Source organism: Terrapene carolina, unplaced genomic scaffold, assembly GCF_002925995.2.
Source record: "Terrapene carolina triunguis isolate 2854851 unplaced genomic scaffold, T_m_triunguis-2.0 Scaffold838, whole genome shotgun sequence".
NCBI lineage: Eukaryota > Metazoa > Chordata > Testudines > Emydidae > Terrapene > Terrapene triunguis.
The window spans coordinates 17,177,078-17,203,059 of NW_020665189.1; the positions used below are offsets into that span (position 1 = coordinate 17,177,078).

Sequence of the window (25,982 nt, forward strand, 5' to 3'; positions counted from 1 at the left end):
TCCCGGAGAGAGATTAACCACAATGCAGTTTTGTCTCCAGATTTCCACGCATTTGTAATTGGGTCTGCTGCCTACTGCTGCCAACATTTCCAACTGTCACACAGCAGGTCTGTTTCCAAGGAGCTGAAGTGAACACTGAGCATAGCTACAGTACATGGCTTAGATAACTAATTCAGATAGGGTAAGAGCCAGTGACTCTTATTTATCACGTGCAGAGGAGTCTGATAATGATAGTGATAAAGCGACATGGTCAGCTGCAGAACATAATTTACATCAAAGCTTTTGTGAATTGATAGTGGGATTGCTAATTAAGAGCCAGATTCTGCTATTGTCTTCAGTGGGAGTTGTGTGCATGCATCTGAGGGAAGAATTTGGCCTTCTTACTTTCCTCTGGTATAGATTTTGCCCTTTACTTAAATAGGAGCTGGATCAGCCTCCAAGCAAGCATGATAGCTAGTATCAGAGGGGTAGCCGTGTTAGTCTGAATCTGTAAAAAGCAACAGAGGGTCCTGTGGCACCTTTAAGACTAACAGAAGTATTGGGAGCATAAGCTTTCGTGGGTAAGAACCTCACTTCTTCAGATGAATGCCTTAGACAGTTCTCCAGAAATACTCACACACACTTACTCAGCTGCTTCGTTCCCTGTGTGTATTCAGTCATATCTACTTACTTAGGGGCCAAAATAAGTTTCCCCTATTTCTTACTTTGATTAGCCCCGCAGAGGCAATACAGCTATAGGGAAGGGTGTTGGCCTACTTCACACATCAACAGAATTGTTCACCTATTCTCCTCTAAGTACCTTTATTACTGGTGACATCAGAACTATTAAGATCCCAGTTTACGTTTCTGATACCAGGTGGAGTTTGCAGTGCTGACAAAACCGAGTAGTTGTGCTTTGTTTAAATGACCTTGAGAAACAAGAAGTACTGTAATTATTATTTTCTGTATTATTACTAGTTTGTGATGTATGTTAAAATCTAAGAGCCACACTGCGGCCGTTACCACCAACTTGAGTAGGGGGTTGTGTGGGTTTGCAACATCCCATGTGCAGCTTGCACAGGGATTGGTCTTCTGGCTGACACAATTGCTCCTGAAGCAGCTGCTAGATGAAGAACTACACAGGTTGTTCATCCTTTTGGAAGGGTATGGCCTGTTTCCCTCAGTGTGGGTATGGCCTGCACTAAGGGCCAGGAGAAAGAGGGAGTAATCGGTGTCCACTCTTCCATCCCGGCATCTTTAGGATGCACCCCGGAAGCAGTTTATGCCCTTCCTCAACCACGGCAGGTTGTAATTGTGACAGGCCCTTGCATAGGTGGTGCAAAGGGGAAAGAGGACCTTCAATACTCATGCTGTACCAGTTGTACACATGCATAATTACCTTTCTGAGACTATATCCTGCCTATCTAATGTGTCTATTCTGTATGCATTGCAATATATAATACATTCCATAAATGTAGTATTACTTGGAACCTAACTGTGCCAATTTTTAAATGTACAGTTTCCTTTTTGGGGTTTATGTTTCATGATCTGTTTTATTTAGTCAATTTAACTTAAACAAAAATAAGTAGAAGAATGTGTTGTCTTCTGATACACTGCAGTGGTTTTACATCAGAAACATGCATCATGAAGAAGACTGCTGAAGACTGATTTTCATTGTTAGCAGGTTCATAAAATGGAATATCAAAAGGCTTCTATTTCATTAAAAGTAGATCAAAAATCAGAATAGCAGACAGCTTATATGTTATTTCCTTTCATACAGTATTTCTTTGAGAGCAGCGTGCCTCTCACGACTGTAGTATAGAGTCAGAAAGTTGTGGGTATTTTTAAGATTCCTTTTCAATGGTCATTTCTCAAGGCTCTGCTCTGCAAAGTATTTTTCATGTTTTATGCATGTCAGTTGTCATAGATAACTTAAAAACAAAGAATCTTTTCAGTGCGTTTATGGAAGAGGAATATCATTGTTTTGGGGAAAGGTTGTGTGTCCATTTCAAATGTTCCTTTCTCTTGTCATGACCAGGTATTGGTTCTTCTCTCTAAAAAGGCATAGGGTGGATATCCATGTATCTAGAACATTGAAGAATGTGGTGCAGTCACTATTTGAAGGTGTTAATGTTTATATGACCTAGCATTAATCTCTCAGTGTATCAAACGAGACTAATGTGAGTTGTGTGTCAACTGTAGCCATCTAAAGGCAATTACTTCAAAATAAGTAACTCTTTTGAAGATGTGAGAGGTGACTAGGTCTTCCCTTATCAGTACTTTCAACCAGAGTAAAAGAATATAAAAGTCAAAATAAAATCATGGGGGAGAGTAGGAGGAGAGAAAAGGACAGATAATTTTTCCATTGATTTGCACTGTGGATAGGAATGAACAAACTAGCTGGGTTGAAATAAATCATCCTAAACTATTATTTAGGTTTGATTAAGGCCATACTCTACTCACCACCAACTATTCTTTCTTACTTCCATTTCTGAGGAAGCAAAATACTGTCTTTGTGTTCATACAGCATTATATGTGGGGCTTTGCTCCTGACTGATGCCTCTGGGTGCTCTTGTATTATAAGTAGTAATTACATACTCACACAAACATACACATTACATTAAAACAATGTTAAGGTTGCAAAGTCAAGCACTCAAAATGAAGAAATACCAGAATTAAAGTTGCTGGGGATAGCACACCTACAGATTGATCTGCACATAGGAGTTGTGAGAGGATGTGGCATGCTCAGTGCTGACAGAATCTTCAGAAAATGTAGCTACCAAATTTTAAGAAGTCTATACTGAACATGTGTGAACTTATAATTTGGCAAATGTTGGACGCTTCCCTGACACAAGAACAAACCTCCTGCCAAATTTCAAATCTCTTCTCTAAAGCCTGAAGGTGCTAGAACTTCTCAGCCAAACAGTTGTAGGGTTTGTTTTATATTTTTAACATATGCAAAACTTTTCTGTCCTTAGTCTCATTATTGGAAACATTTGAAACATTTTTGCTGAAACTTTCCCCAAAATAATCAGCCTGAGGCAGGCACCCAGAATTAACACTTTTAGCCTGAATGGCAAAGTTAATAGCCACAGAAAACAGAAAACATTTAATGTAATGTGTATGTTCCATTAACACTTATAATGGAAAGTGTTAGACAATCTTAAATACAGATGGTGCTACCTGCTCAACCTATAATAATCCTCAGTGTCTGGACAGGTATTTTCTTCAGTTGTTTACCCCTTCTACTTCCGGGAGTTTCCCCCTTCATGGGACTCAACAGCTGTCTTCTGTCTCTCTTCTTCTTTCCCCTTCAGGCAGGTCTCTTCTTTAGGCTTCCAACCACTGCCCCGGTATTCTGAAGCAGGAAGTAGCCGCTGAAGCACATGCGGTGATGCCCATTGATTGAAAAATTGAGATCAACATTGTTGAAAACTTTGGCAGAGTCAGAATAGCTCTTTGGGTGTCCATCTATAGGTTAAAGAGAGAGTTTAGTACGAAGGTGATTTTCAAAGGCTAGGTCTACACTGGGGGGGGGTCGACCTAAGATATGCAACTTCAGCTACGTGAATAGCGTAGCTGAAGTCGGCGTATCTTAGGTCGATTTACCTGGCCATGAGGACGGTGGAGAGTCAACTGCTGCCGCTCCCCCGTCGACTCCGCTTCCGCCTTTCGACGCGGTGGAGTTCCGGAATCGACGGCAGAGCGATAAATCGATCCCCAATAGATCGATCACTACCCGCCGATCCGGCTGGTAGTGTAGACGTACCCAAAGATGCTGCTTCTTTGTTCCTGAATTGTCTGCATAGTGGGCCAGGGGCATGGTCCTGGAGAATGGATGCCCACCTAGTAATTTTGGAAGGGGCCAGGAGTGCTGGAGAGCTGCTCCAGGTGCCAGAGGCATGTCTAACTCAGGAAATGTATGTTAAGGTGCTCAAGCAGCATTGAGCTTGAAGTCTGTCTCCTCTGAAGATAGACAATACATAGATTAAAGACCCACCTTCCACACTCTTTGTGTGCACAGATTTGAAAGAGACAGACAGAGGAGATTTGGTGAGTGTTTATAGGACTAATGTAGAGAAAAAGGAAAAGTGTCAGGATTAGAGCTGTGAGTAGGAGAGGCAAATGTAGGCATTATAAAGAGGCTGGTGCAAACCTAAAGTGAGGGGGTCACTGTAGTAATTAGGAGGAGTGTGACAGCCCAGGAACAGGCTGCAGTACCGCACTGGACCACATCTGGTCTCCTATGGATAGGCAGTCCCAGTACCAAATTATGCAGGAATTCTGGGTCATGGAGAATGTCTCACCTGAACTAAGCATTATAGATGGTACACATTGTGGAAGGTACTGTGAGAGATATCAAATGGTGAAAATGAAGCCTACAGAAATACAAAACATATTTATCCCATTAAGTTGATGGCTATATGTGATGCAAAGTTGGTGTTTGCTGTTGGGATGAGCATACCACAACAGCTACACCCAGCTATTGGCCTCCCAGCATTTATCCAGTTTACAGCCTCTGCTTTCTGTTGAGTCCTCACCCGGCAGCTCATGCTTGAAGGGCTCATTCACCAGTAATGAGGTTGTCAATTTTAGAGTTTATATAGTTGAGCTTCCTTTTGCTCCTTTTAGCATCTCTGTCGTGCTCAGGCAACTCTATTTCTGGGGCTATGATACCAAAAAGGGTGCTGGTGAGGTGGTTATACTGCCCCAAAGGCCATATTTGCCCCGAGAGGATTGCTAAAGGGTCTTGAGTGATCTTTGGGTCTCTCCAGGCACTGCTATGGTTCTTGCTTCTAAATAAGTCATTGGGACTGGAAGTAGGCCATGATGTTTAGAGATGGAAAAATGGAGCCCAGCAATGGAGGGGTTTCCTAGGTCTTGAAGAAGAGTCCAACTGGAGGAAGTTTAGGCCTCATGCCCTTTCCTATTCCTTCTCCCCATGGATATTAGCGCACGTACTGAGGGTCAGTACTGTGTCAGAGAAAAGAAGTTATGTACATCTCACGGAAAAGTTTATCAATCTGTAAACTAATCCCGAAGGGTTCCCACATCCCAAGTTAGAAGGAGGATAGAACATAGCTGTTTCATGTGTATACTGGCAGATTCCAAAATGTACTATTTTTCACGTGCAGTGGAGTTCTATACAACATTGTGTGGTTTGGGGGTGGGGGAGAAAGACCAAAAATTGATTTTGTCTACACAATAGAAAGATTTAAGAATAAAATATTGCTGCTGTGCTCTGTGCATTGGTTCACATTCAGCTCAGGGCTATTCCTCCCTGAAATCTAGCAGTAAATGATTTTTGATGGTACAGATGTTTCTAACAACATCTAAAAGGCACAATTGACACATGTTAATGTTAGTGTAATGTCAAGGCACAAATACGTTCTAAATACTTTGTGAAAACAGTCCTGAAAATATTTGTTGTTCTGCTGGTGAGGATGCACCACTAAAATAAGCCTTCATTTGCACAGTGTTATTGAGTGTAAGAGAGAATGGAGAATTGAGTTTTATATGCATTTGTGCAGAATAAATATTATTTGTTAATTGTCTTTTATGCAAAGCCTGTTTTACGCACACTAATTTGGCACTATTCAGTGGCACTAAGGAAATTCATAGGATCACCCAGTTGGTGAGCAAAGAGAATCTGTGGGACGTCTGTCTGACTCATGATCCAGCTGGTTACTCTCATCAGGAAAATGATAAATCAAAGCTGGGAATGAAACCATGGTGCCTCTCAAGGCAGCGAACAGCACTCCACTTGAGAAGAGGCGGGGTTCAGTGGCTAGGGCACTAGCCTAGGACTTGAGAGACCTGCATTCAGTTCACTGCTCTGCCACAGACTTCCTGTGTGACCTTAGGCAGGATTAGGTACAAGTGAATATACTGGAACAAAAGGTGTGTTCCTAACTTTGGTTAAAATGGCAGTGAAGACACAGCATCTCGGGTTAGCAGCTCAAGTAACAGCCTATAGGAGAGAATGGGGTTGAATTTGAGCTGCTAACCTGAGTTAAAAGTTGTCACCATGTCTTCACTACTATTTTAACTCAGGTTACGTCACATGGGGTTGCTAACTTGAGTTAAGAATATACCTTTTTGCAGTGTAGACATACCCTTAGTCTTTCTCTGCCTGAGTTCCCCATCTGTAAAATGGGGATAATAATATTGCCTTACTTCACAGGGATGTTGTCAGTATAACTAGATTGAAGATTGTGAGGCTCTGAGATACTATGGTGATGGAGAACATATAAATATAATAAACTGTCCACTTGTCCACCAAATTGGCATATGAGTTTGCTTCCATAAACTAGATTAGTAGTACCATACCCTTACGAATAGCCAGCACATGCAATATCTTAGTAATAAGCCAAGAGGCAAAATTGCTTATCATGCAGAATCCATTCTCTGTTGTTTCAACTCCGTTTAATCAAACAGAGATATGAATCGCACATAATAACAATTGCCCTCATATATGATTCTCTTCTAGAATTACAACAACAGCTGCTTGTATGATGGATCTACGAAGATACCCGCTGGATGAACAAAACTGCACACTGGAGATTGAGAGCTGTAAGTACTTTTGTAAATCCTGCTTACTGTATGGTCAAACTGTTTCAGACGTTTTATTTATTTATTTATTTATTTATTTGGGTACATGTTACTAACCTAGTTGCCTTTCTGTCAGATGATATTTAGACCCTTGTAAACATGCACACCACATTTAGCTTTCCAGATGGATTAGTAATTTGTGGCACAAGGATTAGAGGAATTTATTTTGTGTTTTGATGGACAATTTTCAGCTTTAAAAGTCTCACTCAAATGGCTTGTTGTAGTTCATGTGAGGAGCAAGAGGATTACTATCATTTCTTTATCCTTCTCTGCTGCTGAACTGTGTTGTTGGTTGTTTTCATTTTTAAACAAGGGCTTAGATTTTTCTTTACAGTCGATGTTTTTTTATCACCGACACCGTAGTTAGACTTTCGGTGCATGTGTAATACAGTCTATTATATGTGTTGATTGAATAACTAGTCTCTCTGTTAAAGGTCAGGCTTTCCATACAACTAAGACATGTGCTGTGAAATAAAATTTAAAATCTGTTTACATTGAAAGCTCTTTGGAGAATTTTAATATATCAGGAAACAAAATAATGTATGGTCATATGATAAATACAATATTGCAGGCAACAAGTTATTTGACATAGTCATTAAGATTGCGTCAGCATTTCCATGGTGAGCTCTGTTTTTTAGTAGAACAGTAGATCACTCAACTGTGGTACATCATGAAGCTGAAATGTGACATATTTCACTTTCTCTGAGTGGAATTTATTGAGTGATTTGCAAGCAAACAAAAATAATGTGAATGTTTTAAAATATGAAATTTGCAGCATTCGTTAAAACATTTATACTCTTTATACTTTAAAACAACTTTGATTATATAGCTATATATGCTATATGTGTACGTTAGTTGCCTAGATTTACACATATATTTAATTCCCATACTGTTTCCCCTATTCAGGAAAGCACTTCTGAACATGCTTAACTTTAAGCATGTGTTCAAGTCCGATTCACTTCAATTTTATTTAAACATATTCTTCTATGCTTTCCTGAAGAGGGATACTTTCCTGAATTAGACCCTCTGAGTATTCTCACTGAAATCATTCACAGTGCATAAAGCTAAGCATTATTGATGTTATAGTGGTTGTTGCTTTTTTTTAAATGTCCTTATTTTATACTGGAATATTTGAGTTGCAAATACTGTGACTGACTTTGCTTTTGGAAATATATATATGGTAAAATCCTCCTTCTCTTGAAGTCAGTAGCAGGACTCCCATTGATTTCAATGGGCCAGGATTTCACTGTTAATTTGCAGTGTTTAAGCATCGCTGAACAAACTATGCTAGTACATTACTTAATAGGAGAGAAATACTGCGAATCAATTTATCTACTGGCATAACAGCAATGATCCTGTGGATTTAAGTCTGCGGAGAATAATGTTTTAGTGAAAGGAATCTCCCCCGCCTCCCCACACACACCTCCCAAATATTGTTCTCTGCTTCAGAAAATATTCCAGCACTATCCATTAGAAATATTGCCAGCTCTGAACTTTTATATGGTATCAGCAGGATGGCATGCCTTTCATTTCATTTAGTTTGCACCAACTGCCTGTGTGTAAGAGGAGCAGTAACTGTGCTCTGGTTAAGGTCGAGATTTGTTTATAAGCAAAGTGGAAAAGAACAAATCTGACAGAAAAAAAATATTGAAGCAGAGATGTATGAACAATGGAGAGTAAAAATCAAACATGGAATAACCTAAAAAATGCATTTCTGTGTGTGTCCTTGTTGGAGAGGCAGTAAAATTTGTGGTTTAAACAGAGATTTGAAGACCAAGTGCTCAAGAGTTCCAGTCTCAGCTTTGTCATTATCATATGGTTCAACTTTCAGCAAGGCACTCACCCTGTCTGCGGCTCGGTGTTCCAAAATGTAAAATTGAGATGATAAAGCGGGACTGTATTTAACCTGCCTTTCAAGATATTATGATGTTGAGAGCCATATAAGAAAACAGTCAGACAGATGTTAATACTTTAATATGGTGTTCTGAAGCCCTATGTCAATCCTCCATATTGAAATTATTAATGGATCTGCATGTCCAGGTAGAAATGCAAATCTGTCCAACCGTTACAACTGCTTGAGTCAAATTTTCCCGATTGAAATTTGCTGCAGATCTAAAAAAAAATGTATTGTCCTGGGCCAAAGGATGAGTTTGATTTAATTTCCTGCAAACATGGATTAAGAAATTACTGTGATGGAGAGTTTTACTATTAGGTAAAATATGAGGCTATATGGTATCATCAATCAAGAGAAGCAGAAGACAGCATTTTTACAGTATCCGTTCAAAGAGTAGGATTAATGCCCAGCGTTATCTGTATACTGTAAGCAGAAAAAGCAATTAATTAAAATAGGGCCATAGTTTTTGACTGAAATATGAGATATATGCTACTGCCTTATACATCTGTGGACATACCGGTACATTGTTTTTCTGTGATCATGGCTTGTACAGTTCATCCATAAAAAACTGAAATGTCTTGAAAATCTGCTTTCTATTTCTGTGATGCTTTTGTACTACTACTATCAGATAGCTCTTTCCTGGGTGGGTAAGATCAGAGCTTCCCTATCTTCAATCTTCTTTCATCTCTCTTTCCTCTTCTCTCTTTCTGCTGGCAGCCAATGAACAGGTCATTGCTGAGTAGTAAAAATGAGACATTAGAGTAAAGTCAGCTGGTCATCACCTTCCCAGTGGGATAATGGCAACAGAGATAGCTTCCTTTTCAATGAAGTGTTGATATCAGAAGGTAGATCACTCTTCTCTTCAGCCTTCTACCTCTGCTACTGCTGTATGAACAGCTAAGCTCCTTGTGGCATCCTAGATTAGTTGATCCTCCCACCTTCCATTCATTTGTGTGTTGAAGTTCTAGTGATTGAAAAGAACCAAATGTGTAAGCAAATGAGTCACAAGTCTCGAAGGAGCTTGGAGGCAAACAGATGTTTTAGAAAGTACATGGAACATTGGTTCACCTGATTTAAAAACACCTCTACCACGATATAACACGACCCGATATAACACGAATTCGGATATAATGCGGTAAAGCAGCGCTCCAGGGGGGCGGGGCTGCGTGCTCTGGCAGAGCAAAGCAAGTTCTATATAACGCAGTTTCACCTATAACGCGGTAGGATTTTTTGGCTCCCGAAGACAGCGTTATATCGGGGTAGAGGTGTACATAAATAAATAAATAAATAGAATACCTTCTTGCACATCTGCTGGACTCCGGATTTCAAGTGATGCTGTCCACACACAAATCTATTCTGAAACAGTGGAGCCTTTCACTATAAAATCATTCAGATTGATCATGGATTTGATCATGGATTTTTCTGAATATATTCAAATGCAGTTACTCTAGTTTCATGTGGTGCGTTTGGACTATTATCCATTTCAATTACACAATGACACTTACAGGCTTTAAAGTTCATTTCAATTCTTACTCATCTCATTACAAAATAATGTGTTCAGTACAGCAGTGTTAACATTCTGTCAATCACATCATGCAGGTAACCATTATCTGTACTGAAATATCATAGTGAATCTGTCCACCTTATTACAGTACTGTATCTCTGTCCATGTCTGTGTTCTTATCCAACAAAAAGCAAGTACTGGTAATTGCTCCATAAGTGCACATAAGAGACCACCTTTTGAAAATGTCTCCTGTAAGGTTTTAAATATTTAGCCCAGTTGCTGCTGAAGTATAAAACAAACAGAAGGAAAATTTCTGTACAATCTCTCTTTATAGGCTTATGATGAGGATATCACATATGCTACAAAATTTTGAGCAAATGGCTGCTCAGAAATACAAACTGATAAAAATAGATATTTTTCCATATATAATTTAAAGCTTATATATGTTTCTAATCATTTAAAAGTACAGATTGCGTAGAAAAAGAAAAATGCTTTCAAATATTGTTTGCTTTTTGCATTTTCTTGCCCTTTTTTCTCTTGGCTGTAAGGATATTCTCCAAAGTGAGCAGTGTAGGGGTACATTTTTAATGTGCACTGAGGGAATTTCTCTCTGTAACTCCCATTGACAGGAAGTGTTGTCAAGTGTCGATGCAAGAGATTAAAAGTTAAGATCTTGGATTCTTTTCCACTGACTTACGGCATGAGCATAGGTAGTTCACTTAACCTTTCTGTACTATAGGTTGCTCACTTGTATTGTAAATATTTCTACTTCAGAAAGATGTTTTATGGCACAATCCTCGGCATCTCTTATGAAGGTGCATTAAGGAATAGCAGAAAATACAGGTAGCTTTTCACTCTCACTTCCCCTTAGTGTACCCAATTAAGAGCAGGAAAATATACTGACCTAAATTCTCCTTTGAGTGCTGGGCAAAAAGCCTGGCTGATGTGCTCAGCATACTCTGTGGTCCCAAGAAAGTTTAGTCAGCTGTGCTAAGGTCATGCCAGAACCCCACATACACCTAAATACATACTGCCAGTGCCATTGGCAGCATGTGTAGAGGGGAAGCCCATACTGCTCCTATTTGGAGCAGCAGTAAAAATAGCTACAGAATGCATTTGTCCAGACCTTACTGAAACAACCTGTCTGTGTGGAGTCAGGATTAGAGCTATGAAAATATTGGATTTTTCAGTTCAGTTCTGAAAAATCAGAAAACAAATTGTTTTGGGTCAAATCAAAAATGAAAATTTTCAAAATTATTGGCACATTGAAAAGTTAAAAAAACAACAAAAATCCTTCATTTTAAGTAGAATGAGCCCATTTGACATGTTTTTTATTTATTTATTTTTTAATTAGAGTAACATTTGAAACAAAACACTCAAAATGTTGCATTTTGAAAATATTGAAATGTTTCAGTTATTTTGCAATTTTGTTCAGGGTTTTTCTGACCAAAACAATTTAGGAAAATTGGCACAAATTCATTAAATGTTTTGGTATCACCAAATCTGCAGTTTTTGCCAAATAAAGTTTTAAGTCAAAAAATATTGCTTAGCTCTAGTATGGAATATTCAGAAACTGCCAGTGTTCTTACCACTATTCCCAACATATTTCATGCTACCAAGATGTGAGTTTTCCCCTGAATATTTGAAGAGTGAATATTTGAGATCTTGAAAGGAGATTGCCAAAGCCACAGAGGAAAACATGGTTTCTGCCCTGAGGAACTCCATGAAATGGTTCGCTGATACAAGGGTGGAATGCATTGCATTTATTTTTAAAATAGTACCTTTCTTCCAAAACAAACCGAAGTTCTGTACAAATTGAATGTACGTGGGTGCAGTGCAGCCATTTCTTCAGGGAAAGTGAGACAGCCAAAAGGACATCTTATGCACAGAGCACCACAACAGGAGGAAAGGGGAATATTTTGGTGAAAAACTGAAAGACAAACACCTGTTCTTGAAACATGCCGTACAGTGTTTAGTGGTTATGTAAAACAGAGAGAACCTTGATTGTAAAGTTTTTGTTTGTTTTCTGAAAGCCCAAACACAGTAAACTATGTGGACTTCAGTTTATCTTCTCTGGAAGGATGAAAAGCTGAATTGAATCCCCCAGTTTGAACATGTGGTTCCTAGTGTTCTGAGTATTTGTAGGCTGATATTTAGACAGCTCTATGCTCTGTCTAAGCTGAGGAGTTACCTGCTAATAAGAGCACTGGCAGTAATAACATATCACAGTTAAAGTGGATTTTCTCTCATAAAAGGCCTAACATTCATATCAAACGCCTTGTGAACTGGTCATCTCTTTGAGCTATGTAGGTGAGTTATCAGATGTGGGATAGTGACGTGCTGACAAGTGTCTGAGATGTGCATGGCATCTGATATGAAATGGTTGCTTCTTTATGACCCTCTACAGAATGTAAATACTTTTTTTCTAAAATGTAGAGAAAATCTGGGTTGTAATTCAAACCCTTTAAACCCCTTCCTCAGTCAGTGTGTGATGCAGCCAGCATTTCTGGGATGAGCTAAATTTATCAGCAGTGTATTGCTCTTCCATGGTCTCCTACATCAATTTGGGCCCAAAAAGCAATTGCTGAGTCAATGTAAACAGAAGTCTGCTTACCTACGATTTTCACTTTGTGCCTGGTGCTTCTGAGACTGCCAAAGCTGGTCATTAATAAATGTAAAATCTCAGTTGAGTCCACACAATCACTTCAAGGGGCATAAAAATATATCCAGTGGTGACACATACTATCTTCCCTTCTAGCAATGCAAGACAGGTTACATAATACACCATGGTTCATGGTAATAACAAGCCATTGTGTTCAAATGGCAACAACAGTAACTGGGAAAAACAGCTTCCTAATCACTGAATTAAAGCATCAGTGATGTCTTATTTTGCTTTAATGATGCTGTTATATTCACACTCTGTATAATACAGTATAGAGACATAAACAAACATAAAAAGTAATATTAAATTCATTATTTATCTGTATATATCTCTGATATATATAAACACACATGGAGATGTGATATCCATGTGATCAATTTCAGATCATGTGTTCAATGAGTTTTTCACATGCTTTGGACAACCATCGTGCATCTCTGACCGCCTGTTCTACATACTCATCTGCTCTGAGACTTATTCTAACATTCCAAAGCAGCTTCAACCTGCCTAAGAATCGTTTCTTTCTCTCCCCCCAGTATGGAATTTCCACTGAAAAATATACCCAACTAAGGCAGAATCATCATTCAGCCCTAGGCCCATGACTGATTTTGATATACGTTTCACAAGCTTTCGAGTTGGCTACCTTGCAGTACTACAGGGCTATAAACAGGGAGCATCTTGTGAAAGGGAGCTTCCAGACTTTCCATTGAGCCATAGAAGCACTTAGTTCTAATCTTGGAAGATCTTAAAATAAGAGTTTAAAAGTATGACACATAAGTAATTGTAGAAGTTTGTGTGGCTCCCTTTGAGTTCTTTACCTTGGCTTCATGGTAACTAAGGCATATGACTTTCCAGAGAGAGGAATTTAAAAAATAATATCTTTTTAAAACTCTCTAAAACTTTCCTAAGGTAGTTTCTCCCCCCCCCCCCCCCCCCCGTAAAGTACAGTAACTCCTCGCTTAACATTGTGGTTATGTTCCTGAAAAATGCGACTTTAAGCGAAACGATCTTAAGCAAATCCAATTTTCCCATAAGAATTAATGTAAATGCAGGGGGTTCCAGGGAAATGTTTTTCACCAGACAAAAGATATAGATATATACACACACACACACACACACACACAGTATAAATTTTAAACAAACAATTAAATAATGTACACAGCAATGATGATTGTGAAGCTTGGTTGAGGTGGTGAAGCCAGAGGGTGGGATATTTCCCAGGGAATGCCTTACTGCTAAATGATGGACTGGAACAGCTGAGCCCTCAAGGGTTAACCCATTGTTGTTAATGTAGCCTCACACTCTACAAGACAGAACAAATGGAGGGAGGGGAGACAGCACGGGAGACAGAGACACACACTTTGTGTGTGTATGTGTGAGAGAGAGAGAAAGAGAGAGAGATGCGCATTGCCCCTTTAAGTACGCTGACCCCACTGTAAGTACACTGCCTTTTTAAGTAGATCAGCAAGTTGAGACCGCAGCTACTGCCAGCAAGCTCCCTCCGTCCTGAGTCCTCCTGTCGTGTCCCCCCTTCCCCTGCTTACCTGAGATGGGGTAAGCGGGGGGGGCAGGAACAGGGGTGAGGGGGACACCCTGACATTAGCCCCCTCTTCCCACCCCCGCACAGCAAGCAGGAGGCTCCTGGGAGCAGCTCCAAGGCAGAGGGCAGGAGAAGCACATGGCAGTGGGGGGAGGGACAGCTGAACTGCCAGCAATTGATAGCCTGCTGGGCGGCTGCTGCACAGGGAACCTAGGGGAGCGGAGAGCTGATGGGGGGAGAGGGAGCTGCCGGTCTACCCTGGTTCCAAGCCTCCACCAGCTAGCTGCAACAGCCTGCTCTTTCTGCAAGCAGTGGACAAAGCAGGCAGCTGCCAAACAACGTTATATAACAACGTTATATGGGAGCATTGCGCAACTTTAAACAAGCATGTTCTCTAATTGATCAGCAACGTAACAACAAAACAACGTTAACCGGGACAACTTTAAGTGAGGAGTTACTGTATGTGGCATATACAGAATACATACGAGTAGGGTATTGTGTGCAGCTTTTAGCAATGCTTGTTTGGATGACCTGAATAACTCACTTGTGCCATTTGTGATTAATGCAGTTGTCCCAGATTCTGTCAAGAAACTTTTTATGCCACTCCAGACCAACATGTAACATCCATCATGCACATCTGCACTCACACATGTGCGCACGCACGCACACATCTAACTGCTACAACATTTTTTTTGTGGTAGAATGAATTGTTCTCCTAGTCAGTGGGTTTAGGTGCACAGTCCACTCAGAGCTTTCAGGCTTCCTGCCTTAAGCCCAGTAGATGTCTTCGTTTCATGCTGAGCTGAGTAATCCATTAGGCACACCATGAGGAACAAACTTGAATGATGCATTAAAATCTGTGCATCAGAGGCAAGTGAGAAATTTAGTTATTTTGTTGGGAGCATGATTCATCTGAAACAAAGCATCCCATTCAGAGCTAGGACACTGTTTAATAAATTCAGTCTGGTTGTTTTTTATTTATTTTCCTATTGATGGGGGAATGATATGGGTTGAGTTAAACCCGAGGCTGTAATTTCATCAGAGTGAAAGAGGGGGTATAAAAGAAAGGAAGGCTACTGCTGTCCTATACTGCTCAGAGGAAAAACGGGAGACAGAACAGTCCATCTTCCTTTCATGGTTAACCAGTATGTCCACGATCATGGCCCAGTGTAGATATCTCTCTCTCTCTCTCACACACACTCACTTTTCCATACATTTTATTATTATAAAACTGCCCATGTGTAACAGGGTACACTCACGGCTGGGATGTATCCTCATGGCTGAGTTTGGTGATCATTTCTCGTCCAGTCTGATGTCCCCCTTCCTTAGTTGCCATATATTCTATAAATCTGAGGAGCATATGCAGGCAATGTCCCCAGGGCCTGTCTGGGGACCCAAGCGGGCAGCCAGAGTCCTAGTCCCGTCATCCATTGTAGAGGTAGGAGAGTTAAGGGGACCTGCATGCTGTGCAAGACATGGTGGCATACCCCTCATCATGCTCAAGGCCCATGTCCATCCAGCCCATTGGGTTACAGTGACCTCACACTGAACCCTTTTTTAACCCACCAACTCCAATGGAACCAGACCTCTAGGATGCTGGATGGAAGATGAAAAACCTTGCACAAGGTTTGCCAATTTTGCCATATGGGAAAATTTACCTTTCAGACCTCAAATTAAATTTGGTGATAAGCATAAACCCTGGCACCCTAAGAAAAAAGCAAAATGACTACAGGTTAGCAGTGGGCAGAAACAACCCTTCCTTCCTCCCCCTGCCTCTCCTTCGATGAGCCCATCAGTCTCCTTAGTTTCCAGTCATCCTGTGGAAGCAGGAGCAGGTGGGACAAGCTCAGAGGCCAGGGAAGGGAGACCTGTGGGAGCCCAAGTTACTCTGTCCCCTCTTCTCCCATACAAGTAGGGAGGCGGTGGGTGGCATCCATGTGCCCATTGATCCCATGCCCACCTATTACGTACCATGGGTTAACAGAGGAACATTTTAGTTTAATATTGTAAAGTGTTCATATTTGGGGATATAGTGTTTTTTAAATGTCTGAGTATGGTCACAGAGGGGGAGAAAAAGATTAGGGAAACTAAGAACTACAGATGATCATGTATATGCTTTCTGATGGGTGTTCTCATGGAATGTACCCTTTCTTTAACTGAATGGAAGAAATTTTGTATCAAAAGCTGAGGGTAGTTTTGTTTCTTCAGGAGTTTGTTTCTTTCCATACCCACAAGATTACATGCAGTCACATCTCATTCAAAGGTTTAGTGCAACATTTCTTCTCTTTATAACTTCTTCAGACTCTAGAGTCTAAAGGGAAAAGTTTTTTTTTGTTATGACTGTTCTATTGAGGAGAGAAGATAATTTTTTTCCTCTAGAAAACTGGGATTGAAATAGATCTTTGTATTCAAATTATAATAAATCCCCTGGTTATCTTTCTGTGAAGTTACTATATGATCTTTTGAAGGTAAGTCAGAAAGAGTGAGAGCAGAACAGAGAGGGGAGAGACTTTTAAAGATTCTACTGGACAGTGGAATATCCCAAGATCAGACCCTTTTTGTTTATGTCCTTTTCTTGGTTGGCAATAAAATGGGTTTAGGAAGCTAATAATAATAATAAAATATTAGAAATGTAGGGCTGGATGGGTCTTCAAGAAGTTATCAGGTCAAGCCCCCTGTACTGAGGCAGGACCAAGTAAGCCTAGAACATCTCTGACCTCTTTTTAAAAACTCCCAACAATGGAGATTCCACAGAGCAGGGCTTTGGCTTCCTCAGCCATGAGATGCTGTTCCAGGAAGAAGGTCTGTTGGGAAGAGAAGGGGTTCACCTGACCAAGCAGGGAAACAGCATCTCATGGTCGAAGAAGCGGAAGCCCTCACGTCAACACCATCTGCGCAGTCATGGATTCATCTCCAGGATGTGCATCCCTCTCCGGGCCCTTACCCTCAACTGGAAAGATGGATGAGAAGACCACCTGCACCCCATACTCCTTCACCCTCGCTTCCAGAGCCCTGAAGTCACCACTGATCTGCTCAGGGTCATACCTCAAAGTGTCGTTAGTGCCCACATGGATGAGCAGCATGCGGTAGTGGTCAGAAAGTGGATGAGCCTCGACCTCTTTCCATAACATCTTGAATGCGGGCTCCAGGCAGGCAGCACACCTCCCAGGTCATCGTGTCAGGTCGTCAGATGGAGGCTTCTGTCTCCCTAAGGTGGGAGGCCCCAACCACCAGCACCCTATATCTTCTCCTTTTGGGGGCAGTGGCCATGAGCTTCCTAGCTTTGGGGGCAGGTCACTGCTCCTCCACAGCCATTGTTCTCACTTCCTGTTGCCAATACATACTGGTTCTTCACCGCTATGAACAGGGGACCTGGGTGAGGGGTGGAGTACTGTCCACTGCCTGAAGTGGACAGCTGTCAGTCTCCACCCTGTAGAGCAGCTGGTTCTCCTCCCTCCTGTTGTGCTGCTGTAGTTATCTGTGGTGGGCTAGCATCCTCTGTCCCCAATGTTTCCACATGCATCCTGTTGATTAATTCCTCTCCTTTAATATCTGTTTTATTTGAGAGGACAGTTATACCTTTTACTAAGTGGAATAACATACTCAAGGGAGTATCGTTGTTCTTCTTCGAGTGATTGCTCCTGTGTATTCCACAGTAGGTGTGCGTGCTTGCCACGTGCACCGGTGCCGGAAGTTTTTCCCTTAGCAGCATCCGTAGTGGGGGAGCACCGCTGCGACCACTGGAGTGGCGCTGACATATCACGCCATAAAGGGGGCTGCGTGCTCCCCCCCACCCTCAGTTCCTTTTTGCCGCCAGTGAAGGTAGACGGAACTTTGTGCTCCAGCCTTGGCTGCAGCGTTTATAGCCTTAGTAAAAAGCAACAGAGAGTCCTGTGGCACCTTTAAGACTAACAGATGCATTGGAGCATAAGCTTTCGTGGGTGAATGCTTGCATCCGACGAAGTGGGCATTCACCCACGAAAGCTTATGCTCCAATACATCTGTTAGTCTTAAAGGTGCCACAGGATTCTCTGTTGCTTTTTACAGATCCAGAACTAACACGGCTCATCCCTCTGATACTTATAGCCTTAGTGGTGTCCAGTCTCACTGAACTTTTTTGCTGAAAGACCACCGGTCCCACCATGGGACCTGAACTGTCGCGCCTCACAGGGCCACCCTTTGAGCCCCTGGCCATGTGCTCCTGGTCCCACTTATCGGAGAAAGTGGCGTTTTTGGTGGCTATCGCCTAAGCCCACAGAGTGTCGGAGCTTAGGGCACTGACCTCTGAACCCCCGTACACTGTTTTCCATAAGGGAAAGGTCCAGCTTCGCCCACACCCGGCCTTCCTGCCGAAGGTATTCTCAGCGTTTCATATGGACCAGGACATTTTTCTACCAGTCCTGTGTCCTAAGCCCCATTCCTCCAATGAGGAACGAAGCCTACACATGCTAGATGTGCGTAGGGCGCTGGCCTTTTACTTAGACCGAATGAGGCCATTCCGGAAATCCCCTCAGCTTTTCATTGCTACGGCCGAGCGCATGAGAGGGCAACCGGTTTCCACCCAACGGATCTCCCACTGGATCACCTCGTGCATACGCACGTGTTGTGACCTGGCTGGGGTTCCCCCACCTCCTATTGTCAAGGCGCACTCGACGAGAGCTCAGGCCTCGTCGGCTGCCTATGTGGCTCATGTCCCTATTCAGGACATCTGCAGGGCTGCTACATGGTCCTCTGTCCACACTTTTTCATCACACTATGCGATCATCTCCCAAGCAAGGGATGACGACGGGTTTGGTAGGGCGGTGCTCCGCCCGAGTAACCCTTAACACTTATCGTTTAGAACTCCTACCCACCTCCGTTAGGTATAGCTTGGAGTCACCTACTGTGGAATACACAGGAGCAATCACTCGAAGAAGAAAGGACAGTTACCTGTTCCGTAACTGGCGTTCTTCGAGATGTGTTGCTCCTGTCTATTCCACATCCCATCCTCCTTCCCCTCTGTCGGAGTTGTCTGGCAAGAAGGAACTGAGGGTGGGGGGAGCACGCAGCCCCCTTTATGGCGCGATATGTCGGCGCCACTCCAGGGGTCGCAGCGGTGCTCCCCCACTACGGATGCTGCTAAGGGAAAAACTTCCGGCACCGGTGCACGTGGCGAGCACGCACACCTACTGTAGAATAGACAGGAACAACACATCTCGAAGAACGTCAGTTACGGAACAGGTAACTGTCCTTAACGAAATAGTTACACTTCTGAGATAATGAAGGTAGGTACTTGACCTCAAGTCTCATGCTTGACAGTGCATATATGACACTGAGACATGTTTCATCTCATGATAAACACATACCCATGACTTACCCTTACTTAGGATATCTCTCATACACTGTGCAAAATAATTGAAATACAATGTTTCAGATGTTTTCCTTGGTGTAAGATGCTAACTACTTGTCATTTTATTGTCATAAACTACTTTGTTCTGCAAAAATAAGCATACCTCTACATTTTAGACGAAATAAATACGGTGCATTAATTCATCTACGCTGTGTGAAACATGGGAGACCAAAATGTATCCTTTCACTTTCTAACCATTGCTTGAACACATCAGAGGGATCAAAGAATCTGGAGCTTATCTTATTAATATCGTAGGTGACTTCCAGTACTATTGATACCCTTAGATCAGCGGTTCTCAAACTGTGGGTCGGGATCTCAAAGTGAGTCGTAACCCCCTTTTAACGGGGTTGCTAGGGTGTCGTTAGACTTGCTAAGGCTTGGGGCTGAAGCCGATGCCCGAGCTGCACCGCCCAGGGCTGAAGTCAATGCCCCAGGGCTTCAGCCCTGGGCGGCGGGTTCAGGTTATAGTCCCCCTGCCTGGGGCCGTAGGACTTTGGCTTTGGCCCCCCCACCCCACCCAGGGCGGCAGGGTTCGGACAGGCTCAGGCTTTGGTCGCCCCTCCTGGGGTTGTGTAGTAATTTTTGTTGTCAGAAGGGAGTCACGATGCAATGAAGTTTGAGAACCGCTCTCCACAGATGTTTATTCTCTGTTCTGAAAATAGTGTGAACAGTCTACATCATTAAAAGAAATAGAAAAGCATTTTGACAATTGTCATTGCTTTACTACAGACTTCTTAAAGAGTTAGTACTGAACATTCATTACAAAATTGGCAGCAAAGAAAACAGTTTTTAGTACTAATATTTTCATAGTATTTCCTGGAAACTATATCGACTCCCTAACCCTCTGAGAGGTTGTTTCCAGAAAAGGAAGAAATTTTCTGGAATGTGATTTCCTAACCTCTTTTATGTTTGATCCCTCTAATTGTTCTTACAATTACCAAGAGCTGGTATATATCATTAAAACAGTTGAACAACATATCTGAGCTAAAACAAACTACTTCCTGGATAATCTGGCTTCATACAAAAGTTAGTCTGGGGCTCAGGGGGGAAAAGTAGCAAACTTTGTAAAGTGGTGTTGCAGTTGCACTGCAGGTCACCAGCATGGTCCAGCTGTGTTGTAGGTGTCAGATGAGACTCGGGAATCACTGTTAGTAGTCCAATATGTGATATTTCTGTAGGTATTTTACTGTTTAAACAGAAAGTTACCTGGTCATTTTTAGCTTATAAATATGTCTTGTTTCCTTTCTAAGTTTTGCTAATTATCGATACGCATTTGAATTCAGCTTTCAGGAAGCACAAGGTGTTGTTTGCATTGCCAACCTCCCATAAGGGTTCTGTTAGAGAAAATCAGCTGATGTAGCCCTTTAGCTTAATAATGTTTCTGCATGTAGATTATACATTCAAAGTATAATTGCAACTGTTTTGCCTACTGTAACCCCACATTTTGTTAAACTGCCTGGAAAGGCATGATACAAATAACCTATCGTCTTTCTTTGGCAAAGCATGTAAATTATGATAGTTTTGTTTGACTTTGAAATTTATAGTATATGGAGAAGGAAAACTATACAAAATAGTAAATTAAATGATAGTAAAAATATACAACTTTGCATGAATGAAGGGTAAGTTTTAAATATGTAATAGTTCTCTAGCTTGGATAAAACAGTATATTTTGAGTATACTTGGACTGTGATTTTTTTTGTTAGTGTTTAGAACAGAATTTTTTGATAATACGTAAGACGTTCTGAAATACACTCAGACCCTTAGAAACAAGTAATTTAAATGGCCATGAAGACCACACTACCATCTTGCTCCTTGAGGCTATTTCCTTCCTACCCCACCCCATCCCACCCCCCGCCCCCAAGAGAGGGTGGAGAAGACATATTGGTGGACTAACCCTTAAATTGCCATTGTCAGTTATGGATCTCTGCTGTGGATATGCAGAGGACTTTATTGTCTGGGGCCGATCAATATTTCACAAGGACTAGAAAAAAAGTGTTGGTATTTTTCCCCCAACTTACAATGTTAGAAATTTAAAGAAACACAGTTCTATATTAAAATTTGTGGTCAGAGCTCAGGATTTGTAGTCAGGACTGTAAGAGTTTAAATGTGTCTCTGGCTCTGCCAATGGTTGGGAATAGCCTGGATTCAGCAACTGATGATGGATAGCAGTTGATGCAGCTACAGCAGTCCTGACCACTAAGTGTAGACAATGACAAGCCTGGGTAAACCTCGATTAGCTCAATCATTGCAATCAGTGTGAAGATTTTGAATAGCAGAGCAAGTATAAAATTAACCATTCTGATACTTTAGCATCCCTTTGAGATCAAGTCACTGAATGGCAGCTTTCTGATGATGAACACACTGTGAACTGAAATTATTTTTATTCATTTTGGTCATGTTGTTTTGTACTGCTTCATACTGGTAATTCAGCCTGTTTAAAATCCATCTGTATGAGAAAATATAGCTACTTTCTGTTGTTGGAAGTAGTCCTGTTTTCCTGTGCCTTACATCTATAGAATATAGAGTTGAAAGTTAGTATTGCCTTATGATAGCAGTAGTTCATTTAAAGAGAGTTCAGTTATGCCTTTATCTAACTTTTAGCAATGCTAGGGGATGCAGTTGTCATCTCCTATCAATCTAAAGCTACTGTAATCGATGTGTGAAAATGCCGTTGCAAGTTTGCTAGAGCATATTGGCATGCGAATTGTAATATAAATGCTTTAGATGGCCCAGTGGCCTTATGGATAAGGCATTGGCTTCCTAAACCAGAGATTGTGGGTTCATGTCCCAGCTGGGGTGAAAAACTACTTTCAGGGGGCAGGGCTAGCTCAGTGGTTTGAGCATTGGCCTGATAAACCCAGGGTTGTGAGTTCAATCCATTTAGGGATCTGGGGCAAAAATCTGTCTGGGGATTGGTCATGCTTTGAGCAGTGGGTTGGACTAGATGACCTCCTTCCAATTCTATGAATTCTACCAGCTTTAGGAAAATTTAAAGCACATATTGCATATGTAAATTTGACATGGGCAAAGCATTGATTCTAATTTGAAATGTTGATATTTGTTTATATATCAAAAGTTCATTATTTTAGTCCTATCAAAGCCTTGGATTATAAAATGTTGAACTGTTTCATAATTCATATTCATGTCTCATATTCAGCTTGTATCATAACAAGACTAAATACAAAGACTGATGCTTCTGTAACAATACACAACACAAGTAAACATGCCGGATTCCAAGAGAATCTTTATAAAGAGAAGGGTGTGTAATTAGCTGGGAGAAATATTACACAGATTATATTTTCAAGCATGTTTTTTTTAGCTTTTTAAGTGCCTTTATTCACTGCTAGTGAATGCTGTCCAAAAATTAAGAATCCCTATTTGCCATGAATTCATTGTGTTGGTGAAAACACAAAGGGCCTGATTCTCATTTATGATAAGGCTGCTTTATACCACTCTGGCAGTATACAGTGGCCTTAAAGTATATTTCCATATTCACTGCCCCTTGCCAGTGTATCTTAGTCTGATCTGTAGAACCTCCTTGAAACAACCAATGAGGTTGTCATTTATGGTGACGATTTTTAGTGATGTGAATTTTTTTTAATGTTGCCTTTTACTTGGGGAAAGAGAAGAGAAAGCAATGAAATAGATTAATAATATGTCTGCACATTTCACAACGCATGTTTCATTCTAACTGTGAAAAGGGACTGCCTTATTGGTTTATACGTCTCCAACACACTCCATCTGCCTCTTAAGTAATTATTTACCACTATGAGACTGGAAATGATGTTTTCACGATTCTTTTTACATTACATGCAGTACAGACTGTTCAGAAGAACTATGAAGAGTTATAAGCAATGTTTGTAAATGGCATTACCATGAGAATGTTCTGAATGCGGCTTAATTGAGATAAATGTGTAACAAGAGTCGCTCTATCATATGTTTGATTTTAGTCTTACTTCAGAATTTTATACTGTATTACAAAGTAAAGGTAAAGTAGATGGCTATTAGACATCTGATTGGTTCCCAAGTGGGACATAATCAAGTGAATATCTCTTGCACACAGACCAAGAAGCTACCACACACCTTTTGAACTGTATTGGCAAAAATGTGAAATTACTTCTCCTGACATTTACCTAGAGGCTAGATTCTGCATATACACCGGTGTCCCCAGTTTATTTTTAAAGGCAAACTCCCCCCAAAATAAGGAGTTGCCTTCACCTGAAAATGTGCCCATAGGAACAATTGCCTGAAAACTTTTGTGACACCATCACTGGCCAAATAGAAAGTCACTTACTCCCTCCAATAAAAATCCATTCTTTCAGATACTACACATCTGCCCAACATGGTGTTTGCCTTTACTGTGTATGGGGTCATGAAACTGGACAGTTCCATTGGAACATATTGGAAAGGCATGCCTCAGTTTACAACTTTGGAATTTGCTGTATAGTATATTATTATTATTATTTATTGTCCAATATCAGCAGTAAAGATGCTCCAGTGGGTAATGACTCTGTGTTGTGGTTCCTTGTCAGTTCTGGTGTTTACGATTGATGACATTGTTTTGCAATACCTGTGGTCACTAGAATGTAACAGATGCCACTTCACTCCAATGCGATTACCATTTATAACATTTAGAAGGTAAGACAATGGAAGAAAAGGACTCAGTGATGGAAATCACTGTTCAGCCATGTACACCGAAGGATATCCCTTTCTGCTCTGTTGACATAGCCCCTCTCAAGTACAGCACCCTGAGGAGAAGGAGAGAACTAATGGTGGCTGGAGTACCACAGCAGGAGAAGTTAAGAACATCCCAGTCATGAAGGGTGTTTGGTATCATGTCAAATACAGGTATCTAAATCTGTACTAGGAGGTTGCTATTCACTCAGCCACTGCAATCCCCAACAAGTGTTTGAGGGCTGCTCTGCATATCCTAATACAGCATCCTCCCTCTAAGGTCACTACAGGTCTCCCTGTTCATGGTCCTATTTGATGAAGCATTTTGCACTTGACAGAGCTGAGAGGTGACTTCGGTAGCAGGCACAGCCCATGCTGAAGGCTGATACTTATAGTGTTTTGGTATAGGAAATTCTTGTATCTAAGTTTAGCAGGCACTTCTGTCCTGTGGGCGTTCATCTTTGCAGTCCTGGTGCTCGACAAGAGCAGAAATAGACATACCTCAGCCATACAAGGCCATCTCAGCAGCTCACTGTCTGAAACCTGGCTTGTACCAAGACGTTGCCAAGACCTCCTGAGTGATATAAAAAAGGATGGTAAGTCACTTATTTTAAAATATGGTTTGGGTTGTTAATTTGTTTCTTTTTGACCAGAGTGCAGGCTATGAACCCAGTGATCAAAGTCCCATTGCCTTCACTGGGAGATACCTGGGTATGGCTGCAGTCCTGGGCCCTGTTCTTCTCTTTGACTATCACACTCTCTCTCTTTTGTTTCCTTTCAGGGACCAAATGAACCATACCAATTAGTCATATAAACAGTAACAACAACGGGTCCAGTTTCTGTCAGCATTTAGTTGGGGATAGATTCCTGGCTAAATAGCTTTGCACTCCTCACACACAACTACCACTAAGCCAGTGGTACTATGAGGCCATGGGTACTGGGGGTTGGCTGCTCTGTAAGTCTGAGTAAGTTCCTTTACATTTCTATGAGACATCTGACTTGAGTATTGTGTACATATTATATTAACTAGGGCACTCTTTTTCTTTCAGAATTAAGAACAGCATTCTTGAACCTGAGGCAGCTCCCTGAAGCACAGTAGATAAATATGTTACATTTCTGCCCCTCCCCCAGTCTAGCGAGGTTCTTATCTCCATGGTCTCTGAGTGCTAGCGTGTTCTAGCAAAGAAAGAAGTACCCGTCTCTGGTCATCTTTGTGCACTTGTATTTATTTTTGCGGTTATTGTGGGTAAGCTTGGTAGAAGAAGTGGGTTTTGCATTTTGCTCTGAGAGTAAAAGGTTCAGAGGTCATTCTCTATCTGAGATTTATATTGCACAATGTGACATATGCTGTTTACAGTGTAATCTGATATTTTTTTCTGGACCCTGTTATGACATCTCATGCGCGGCAATATTTTTTGTTGTGTTGTTTGTTTGTTCATATGGCTTATTTTTATTATAACAAACATAGGTTTTATTAACTAAATATTTTATATTGCTGTAAAAATAAAAACATATTTTTGATTGCTGTATATGTGTGTCTAAATAAAATTGCTTTTCATCTGTAAACCCACATTAGCAGCCCACTGAATATGGGAGAAAACTAGAGAGGAGTAAGAGGTCGGGGCCTATGGCAGTTACCAGTTTATTCTTTACCTGCCTGGATATCTGTGTGCGTCAGGCAGTGTAAAGGGTGTTTTGTTTTAGGAACCAGTAAATGATGCAGATATAAGT

General features: G+C 41.2%; 1 protein-coding gene across 1 annotated transcript in view; it reads left to right on the top strand.

The window, feature by feature from the left end:
- GABRB2 (gamma-aminobutyric acid type A receptor beta2 subunit) overlaps window positions 1-25,982 on the top strand; it is a 248,391-nt gene that overhangs the window by 144,545 nt on the left and 77,864 nt on the right. Inside the window, 3 exon segments of the mRNA XM_026660859.1 lie at window positions 6,470-6,552; window positions 23,575-23,596; window positions 23,964-23,996. Coding sequence (XP_026516644.1) covers window positions 6,470-6,552; window positions 23,575-23,596; window positions 23,964-23,996 — 138 coding nt within the window.